The 9,918-nt window shown below is 36.0% G+C and overlaps 1 protein-coding gene across 2 annotated transcripts; it reads left to right on the top strand.

Annotated features, from left to right (window-relative positions):
• The first annotated feature begins 2,911 nt into the window (after positions 1 to 2,911).
• On the top strand, positions 2,912 to 9,899 carry LOC133519009 (translocating chain-associated membrane protein 1). Of its 2 annotated transcripts, XM_061852852.1 has the most exons (9): positions 2,912 to 3,049; positions 3,138 to 3,288; positions 3,393 to 3,581; positions 3,668 to 3,821; positions 4,858 to 5,035; positions 5,873 to 5,988; positions 7,880 to 8,025; positions 8,379 to 8,493; positions 8,609 to 9,899. In XM_061852852.1, exons 2-9 carry the CDS (start codon positions 3,154 to 3,156, stop codon positions 8,704 to 8,706), a joined length of 1,131 nt encoding a protein of 376 aa, XP_061708836.1. In that variant the 5' UTR covers positions 2,912 to 3,049; positions 3,138 to 3,153; the 3' UTR covers positions 8,707 to 9,899. The 2 variants fall into 2 exon arrangements, with proteins under 2 accessions (XP_061708836.1, XP_061708835.1); XM_061852851.1 differs by having other exon boundaries at positions 2,929 to 3,288.
• Positions 9,900 to 9,918: the final 19 nt, after the last annotated feature.

The following is a 9,918-nucleotide window of genomic DNA, read 5'->3' as shown; positions in this document are numbered from 1 at the left end:
CCGGAACGAAATCGAGCAAACCAATTCTGACACTGGCGTTCACTTAAGCAGTCATCACCATAAATACTACATAATTTTCGATGAACCTGGGCTTCTGGTTTTCCTTTCCGAAAGTAAAAAAGCAAATGTGACGAAAGTGGCCTTCTGGAATCTCCATAATCAATACGCAATAATTTTTGAATAAGTAAACAAATGACACTAATTCGCGCTTTAAAATAGTCTATAGACTCGAAACTTCTAAACATGCTATAGAATGACTTCACTGAATAATCATTACTAGAAACATACAAGTCTAACACCATCTGTTAAAAAGACCCGAAATTACTTTTTCCCCAACCCATTATTTTGCTACAGCAACATTGCTCCTATCTGACTTTGTCTATTCAACTTTGGGAACAAATAAAATCATTATTATCAAATATTTTGATTTATGTCACACTACCATATGTAAATTATTATTATTTTATATAAATTATTACCCATTTCAGTTTATCTTTGTCTATGTTCATAAAATCTATGGAGGTCAGAGGCACATATACCCTCCATAAAGCCTTGCACTTGGGTCTGGCCGTTATATTGTATGTCTATGGTCTGGCCGGTTAGAACATAGACAAAAGACTGCAATGTCAATGCTGTCAAAGTCATTGACGCAAAACTATTTTCATTTTCAATACTTATCTGTTTTCATATAAAATGATTAAATAACGATTTATGTTCTTGAAATAGATTTATTGATTAATTTTTAAACTTAAAAATCCACCGCACAGTATCTCCGCTCAGACTCGGTTAAAGTTTAATCCATTGTACTAAACTAAGAAACAACAATTAATTCAAGGTAAGAAATATTTTAATCTATAAATAAAATAGGTGTTATTGCCAAATTCAAATACATAAATTTAATCTTACCACCCTCTGAAGTCCTACGGACGCCCTATCGCATCCAAAATTACAATCAAAATTCATCATAGATGCAAAATTTAACATTGTTTTAGCTGGCAATTTAGAACTCTGGTAGCTCTTAGCAAGGTTAGTAATTAGGGACATAGGTTATAGTATTGTTTAAAATGTGACTGTTTTGTTTTAGAGGGTGAACGTGAGAAAATAATCCTTGGCCGTCATATCATTTCCTTGGAAAGGCTCAAAATCAAAAGGCACGGATCCGCCACATAATTCCGACTAGTTGTAGTTTTCCGGTGACCATCAACAAGACCGCTGCACTGAGCTGTGGAGCAGAAAGTGTCCGACAATCGGATAGATGTAATAACAACTTTGTCTGTCATATATTCATGATATATGTGATATGATTAAAATTTACACTAATTGCAATTGTGGAGTAAAATCAGATGTGCCAAAGATCATGTTTTAGATATATAAAAAGCTATATTAAATGCAATAAATAGTATATGTATATATATAAAATTGTTTTTATCATGAATATTTTAATGACTTCTATTTATTGTTATGAAGGTAATCTGGGAATTAAAACATGTGCTAAAAATAGGCGACCTAAACATAAATAACGCCTTAAAAAAATCAAAAGATAATAATCACACGCACAGGATAGGTTAACTATTTGGTACCCACATCAATAATGAACCGAAATTACCGACCTGTCTCATTGAATAAAATTCATATAGGTATGTAATATTATATGGAAGTGTCACAATTAGTTCAACAAGCCCCGTCCGATACATAAATTTGTATAGAAAATGACTTTTTTCCTGCCTATTGTATATTTTTCGAACGAATTACGCTCTTTTGATCCTAATATATAGGAATAAAAATATTTATAACTTGATAATAAACTGTATTGTTACCTTTTATATTGAAAAAACTTCAAAATATAGATATTATTATCTCTTAGGACAAAAGATGCCTGTGATTTTGATTAATATCTGGGACAATATTTTTCTTTTTTGGTAAATACTAATTTGAAAACCTCAACTTAAAAAAAACAAAAATGAAAAAATACAAAAAGAAATTCCGTCGCCGGGATTCGAACCCAGAACCACTAGCTAGAACTGGATCACTACCTACCAAAAGCCGCCAGGCTAAACCGGTTGTCAATTTTAGTACTGAGATACAAAGAGAGCGCCACTAGTATAAACGAACTTTTGAAAGGGACATTTTTTTGTATGGAGTTAGCGTTCTTCTCCTAGTGAGTATTATATTCTTTGAATTTCTTTGGTTCACAGTTTGCCTCTCTTTACTAAAATAAGGTTAAACGCGACCAAACCTATTGTAAGTATCTCGCTATCAAGTATTTGCTTCATATCCGTAATGTCTGTCAAATACTTTGTCAGTAAAAAAAAAACTATGGGACGATAACCTCCTTGTGAGTATTGTATTCTTTGATTTGACGATAACCCTTCGCGCTTACATTGTTTAAATTTGCCGCTTTTCTCTACTGACGGAAATGTCTCAATTCAAACATAGACAGAGAAAATCATACTGTTTTTGTCTGACGTTAGTACTAGCACCCAAGACTAGCACCCAACAGAAAGGGATGAGTATAATTTTCCTGATTCTTACTGACTGACAAGTAGTGTTTGCCAGACTATAGATTGTAGATTTGTAAATAGAAAAAATGGAAAACCTGTGTAAAACACAAAATTCGCTATCGTAATCAAAAATATTCTGGAAGGACGATTACTTAATCAGTACTCTTGCATGTTGCAATGCAATATTCGGTCGTGAGTGGAACTAACCATAACCAACCTGACTACAGTTTCCTTTCCTAGATTTTAACGATTATAGTTTATACTATAAATTGTCAACAGAAATTATTGTTCAATATTGTGTTTAATTTTATATTGATTTTTAAATGTAAAATATTTGTACTTTATATTAACAAAATAAAGTTTAAATTAAATAATTCATTCATTGACTATTTTAGGTGCCAACACAACAATCAACAAACGACAGCGCTGTTGACGTGCGTAAAGTGAAAGTGTCACGTCGGCCGATTCGCTGTCAGTAATATTTTTGTTCCGATATAATTTTCTTATTGACTGCTTATTGGTACGGAAATAACGCTAGTTTTGAAAAAGTAGGAAAATAATACCTATAACTTGTTTTATGAAAATTATCTTACGTGTATAAAACAGTTGGTTAAGGACAAGATATCTCTGATCTAGGTTATTGCCGGGAAAAATGGGTGTTAAGCCTGCAATTGGAAGAAAATCTAACAAAAACCCACCTATATTTAGCCATGAATTTGTGATTCAGAATCACGCAGATATAGTGTCATGTGTGGTTATGGTTTTCCTGGTTGGACTGATGGTTCAGGTAAGTTCAAACCAGTTGCCACGTAAGCCGAGATTTTCGATGTTTCTTGAAATATTGTAGCATTTTTTGTGCTATGGTCGTTGTATTTGTGGTATTTGTTACAGTCTACGAGTCCCATCGCGAGTTTATTCATCAGTCTGCACCATAATGTCAGTGGCGTTGAGCCTACGAGAGAAAATCCTAAGGGTGAGCCTTTCTCGTACGAAGCGGGTTGGAAAGATTCCTGCGCGGTGTTCTTCTACTCTCTGGTGTGCATCGTGATGCATGCAATCCTTCAGGAATACTTTTTGGACGTAAGTTGCCCCCTATGCATTTATTCTACCCTGTTCTAGTCTTGTACATTGTTCAGTATAAGTACAGTTTTTTTGGTTTGTTGTAGAAAATATCAAAGAAGTTCCACTTGTCAAAATCAAGATTGAGTTCGCTGAATGAGTCTGGTCAGCTGGTTGTGTTTCATTTGGTGACCTTGCTATGGGGAGGTGATGCTATTCTTCGTGAAGGATTTGCATTCAACATTTCACAGCTGTGGGATGGTAAGTCTTACTTTAAGTTATTGTTTTACTTCTACATAACCATGTGACAAAATATCAAACTCGCACAGCTGGCAATTAGAGTTGGAACTGTGCATTCATTATCTCTACCATTTATTCTTCAATCTAGAAATATTTTAATATTATATTAAAAGTCCGCAGCAAGCTGTGTTCTCCATACAAACATAGTTACACTCTCATTATTTTAAAAGAACTAGCTAGATTACCCTGACACTTTGTAATACAATAGGATAAGGTATATCTATACCTGTAATTTATTTATCTACCTTCAGGTACCATAGTTTAAAAATACAGCAAATTTAAATTTTCATACAAAACTTGTTTTTGCTCTATTTCATTTGTTTTATAAACTGGAGCCATCTATACTAATTACAGGCATAGATATATACCTTATGTCAATGTATGTGCAAAGTTTCATTACAATCCAACACATGGTTTTAAAATGAGAATGAAACTCAGTTTGTATGGGATGTTGAAATTCAGCTGAGCTTGCTGTGGACTCTTAATTTCAGAATTAATTTTTTTTTAACAATTATTAATAATTATTTTAAATAAATCTGTTTTTTAATGTTCTTTTAATTTGAAACTGGACAAATCAGGGATACATTTTTGGCAGAGATTAGCTAAAATGTTTAGAAACATTACCTTTTCTGGTTCTTCACATAAACACAGATTAATTAAGGGGCTGATAAACCTGGACAGCACTGGAAAGACTTGGAAGAGGCCTATGCCGACAGGCACACTACACTAAGAGACATTTTATAAGCATATATCCTTAAATTTCTAAATTTGTATTTACAAGTGTTTCTTATATAGAATAGAGGATTATTTAATTTAATAAACCTGGCCAATTGATGTAAATCTTCTCCCATTCATGCACTGTTCAGTTTAGAAAGAGCATAATAATTTTTCTAAGTTAAAGACTTGCTTGGTCAGCTGTGCATTGCAGTATGCAAGCCCGACAAAAGACTGCTGGTAATTAATATGTGTGTAGTGTTCAATGTTTTTTCCTATTCAGGGTACCCTAACCACCCAATGAGCTTCCTTCTGAAACTATGGTGGATCGTCCAGGCCGCATACTGGCTCCACACTCTCCCCGAACTGTACTTCCAACGCATCAAGAAAGACGAGTGGGCTGGCCGTATCCGCCAAGCTCTCATTGCATTCACTTTGGTGGCCCTGGCTTATGGCTTCAAGTAAGTTTCATATCAGAAACCTAATTAGTGTAATTAATGTAATCAGTCAAAATCATATCTCTAATTGTCTTGTGTAATTAATTACAGTGCACATTTACAAATGTGTACTGTTACTATATTGAATTTGTAAATAAATCATGTTACTTTCGGTTTATGTTATTGTTGTTGAACTGGACAATTTAACAATATACTTGTTGACTTCTGTTTATCAAAACAGTGTGTAGTGTAGGTACTACACAATAATCTATCCTTAACTTCCCAGTATCTTACCTGTTTGATATTACTTTTCAATTCTAATAATTTTAATAGGACACTGAGCAGTAAGAGCAAACATTACAACAATATCAGAGTAGCTTGGGTTTTTATGTGGCTATGGAAATTTAATTTACTTGTTTTGTGTTTTAAATTTTTAGGATGTCTTGTTTTATCAATAGGCGGCTCCATATAGAGCGATCACGTACGTGCGAGGCAATTTCCTCACGCACAAACCGGCCAGTGTAGACGTGCCTCGGCCGAGGCGGCGCGTGCGTGCGTGAGGAAATTGCCTCGCGCGTATGCTCGCTCTGTGTGGACCCGGCTAATAAGATAAAAACAAACAAATTGTATGTTCCTATAAATAAAATAAAAAATCGGGGGGCAATCTTACACAGATCAACCTATCCCCAAACTAAGCAAAACTTGTACTATGGATACTAGGCGATAAATACATAGAAAACACCCATGACTCAGGAACAACCTGTGTTCATCACACAAATAAGGGTTGGTGTCACTACACTACCTGCTAGGCCAGATTAGTCGTAGAGAATAAGTAACTGATATAAATGTATTTTTATCAAGATTCCAGCGTGTTGGCGTCAGCTTGGTTGTCCTGCACTCCGTAGCTGAGTTTGTGTCACACGCCTACCGCCTTAACGTCATCCTGAGGGGCGAGCGAGAGGACTTCATTGAGAAATGTAAGTTTTACACATATTTGCACAATGCTGTATTTGAAAAACTCCCGTGAGAATGAAACATTAAAATTTGGGCCAATCACATTTGGAACTATCGAGGATGTTCTTCGAAATGGATCGAAAGATGTTGACCGGTGTTTAAACTAAATCACTTAAGTATGCAATGCAGTTACTGATTTGATCTAGTAATTCAATGTGAGATAAAACATTTTACTAAGTAGTTTACTATGTGAACGTAATACAAAACGTCAGTGTCTAGGGGAAGACACGTTAGCTTTCATAAAGAAAAGTAGAACAACAAATGTGAGGTATTATGTACACCTATGTACTACTTTGTTTGTATAGGGTGTCTCAATAAGAGACAAAGAGTGCACTTTTTCGTTTAAAAATACATATTTTTTGAGTAAATTGTGATATTTATATTGCATTACAAAGAAGACATGTCAGAAGGCTTTGATGACAGGCCTTTAGGCGGGTCCACACAGAGCGAGCATACGCGCTCGGCCGAGGCACGTCTACACTGGCCGTATTGTACGTGAGGAAATTGCCTCGCGCGTATGCTTGCTCTGTGTGGACCCGGCTATTTTTTCTTTTCTTTCTTTCCATGAAATTTTCGATGAGTTTTTGACGAAAATGTGGCTATCTCACTGATAACGCGTTGGATCTTGGCTTGGAAGGGTTTATTCACATAAGCCAGAGATTCCACAAAACCCATAAGAAAGAAATTGCACGGCGTTAAATCATTCGATTTGGAAATTGTTGTTGCATTAAATCGATTGTTTCATGGGCGTTTTCACAATGATAACACGTTCTTATTTTGCGTAATTCCATTTGTATTAATCGGAACAATCATAGCTGTTAAATTTCAGAGTTGTCACATACACGAAAAAAATGAAATACACAATATTTAAATCGTGCAGTCTTTATTGAGATATCCTATACTTTGTAGTTAGGGCCCATTACACTCTGCGACTTTTTATACCAATAGAGTAGTGAGTCAGTCAGTAGCGGTACTGCAATTAACTACTGCCGGTGTCTACACTGTCTACCGGTAGGTACCGGGGGGAGGGGGGGGGGGGAGGGCCTTGGTCACCTAGCTACGCCACTGGTCGCGATGCAATCTCGCATATGTATCTCTGCAAGAAGTCGCAGCGTGTAAGACCCTGAGGGCCATTTGCACTAACTACCGTCGTCACTCAGCAGAGTATTTTGACACTTTTCATACAATAACCGAAATTAAACTGTCGTGAGACATGTTAACATTAAACTAATTTTATGGTTTACACTCACGTGTCTTTTTTTAGTCACTAACAAAGCACGGCCGTCGTGAACGATGCTCGCACTGTTAGTACTTTTCATGTAATTAAATTTTGCAAACGTTTTAGATAAAGATAGTTTATATTTCAAGTAGGCATATTACAAGGCGCTTATGAACGTCCAATAAAGCTACGCGAGCTCTAACCCTACACTTCTGACCCGAGAAGATTTAAGTCCCTTCTAAATTGTAGGAGGGTAATCTAATATGGGTCCGGAAAGAAACTCGGCAGGACACATCTTTTCAAAACATTACACCTTGTAACTAACAAGCATTAAATAAAAAAATACAATTGAAATTAATATAAAAAAATCATCTTTCTTGTAGAAATTTGATGCACTAGATTGCTAATGCAGGACTTTATCATTGCATCCATATAATCGTTTATTTTATAGTTGCTCGCGAAATGAGTTTTTGTTCAACAACAAAATTTTGAATTTAGTCTGTAAGCTCGGTGGTTTTGATGGTGGCAGACGGTTTGGTGCAACCGATCGTAAATAGGCGCATACGCGCGAGGCAATCTCCTCGCGCGTATGCTCGCTCTAACCTGGACCCGCCTAATAGTGTGATGTTCTGCAGTCGGTCGGGTGATGAACGGCGCGGTGTTCGTGCTGGTGCGGCTGGCGTCGCTGGTGCTGGGCGTGCTCACGTTCTACTTCGGGCTGGCCGGCGCCGCGCCGCTGCTGCTCCGCGTCGGCGCGCTGTCGCTGCTCGTCTCCTTCCAGGTATTTTACTTGAGTCAACTATAATACTCGCTACATATATTAACGACTCAGTGTCCTGAAACTAGGACGTAGCACACATTTGTGGCACATTTTTATTAATCTATTAAAATAAAAAAAATACCTTGCGGGCTGTTGTGAGTACCTTTGGCCGTCAAAAATAAGACTGGTACGACGTCAATCAAATTATTTTTTATGTATGCAGGTATGACTGCCATATCTTTTCTGCATACAAGTCTGAATTCATTTAGCATAAAGATTTTCCACATTGTATTTTTTTTATAATCCATAATTGGCATACATGGGACATATAATCAGAATTAAATATGAGTAATGTATTTTTACTTTTTTTACAGGTTTATCTCATGTTCAACTTCATCTCTGAAGCCATAAAGCAGAGGCAAGAGGCCCGTCAGTTGGCCCTGAACAGGCCGAAAAAGGAAAAGAAAGATAAACCTAAAAAAGAAAAGGGTAAGATTTATAAACCTAAAATATTGTTATCCTACATACACAATACAGTATTTGAATTGAATAGAGAGTTATTTAATTTGATGTACTTACAAAAAAAATATTCTGTTGTCAACAGTAAAGAAAGCGCCCGTCGAAGAATCCGATCTGCCGGAGGTGGATCAGAACACGAACAAAACTCTGAGGCAGCGCCAGGCCGCCGCCAAGGCCAAGTGAAGCCCGCCCGGTAGCCCATAGACCTGCACTTCCGAACCGAGACGCCAAACGGCCATCACTGCATATTCTGAAAGCGTTTACAATTCGACACTGACATGACGAAATAGTTGTTGTAGAAGAAAACATTGTATTGACTATTCCTACGCAACCCACGGGTTATCTCTGTAAAATTACACCATGACATAATTAAACGTCGCAAACCATTTGTGGGAGATATTTTTGTAAAGGTTTGGAGAAGTGACGAACATTTGAAGTGCACGTCAGGGCTAGACCTAGTTCAATGAAGGTTGTCCTCATCCCGTTGTATCTCAGTCTTTCCACTACATAACGAGTCTTTCATTTTATTCTTCCTATATTGATGTAACTATTATACAACGTTGTGTTGTCAACGAGTCAGAGCACAAACTATACCTATCTGTACCTGCTTCGAAATTTTAAAAATATTTTACCAATCATTCACAGAAAATTATACCCCAGTCTTGATAATAATGAAAACAAGACTCGTCAAGAAATGTGTTGCGTTGAGTTGTTAGGTAGGTATATTCTACGTAAATGTGCCGTTTCTTTTCTCAAGTCATGATTTGGATAGCAAAATGTACTGTCATATAAAAGTATAGTGGATACAGGGTTGTAAAATATCTCCTAAAGTGTAAAAATAAATGTAATAGGTTAAAATGTTGTTTATATGAATATATTGATAAGGATTACGAGGTACTGTGTGTTCAACACTTTAAACGGAGGAACTGCATAATTAATTTGCATTTTTAATATACATTTGTCAAGAATTCCAATATTGAGTTGATTTAATATATTCGTAATTATTTTTGTAATGCGGATTACTTTTTATTACATAAGTTCGTTTATTTTTGTGACTATTTTATTCTGTAACATTCGAAGTAAAAATTGTTTTGGTGCTCTCGAGATTTTAATTTATGAAACGAGGTTTTAGGCTTTGTAGTAGATTGCTCTGTTGCCGACCGCGGACGAGCTCGCTGGGGAGCATTCTGTTACGCCATGAGATTCAATCCATGTTTGTTGTTATGTATGTGAACATTGTGAACTAAAGCATTGTGAAATTATTCTTCCTAATGTGAATTTTGTGCTCACAATTTATAGTTATTATTTTCACATGAATTGTCAATTTTAAAAAGCTTGATGTTATTTTTATTTCAGAATAAATTTTGTAACAATAATGTAGGAGTTTTTTTTATT

This window comes from Cydia pomonella, chromosome 6 (assembly GCF_033807575.1).
Source record: "Cydia pomonella isolate Wapato2018A chromosome 6, ilCydPomo1, whole genome shotgun sequence".
NCBI classification, from domain to species: domain Eukaryota; kingdom Metazoa; phylum Arthropoda; class Insecta; order Lepidoptera; family Tortricidae; genus Cydia; species Cydia pomonella.
This window is presented reverse-complemented; position numbering and strand designations above follow the sequence as displayed.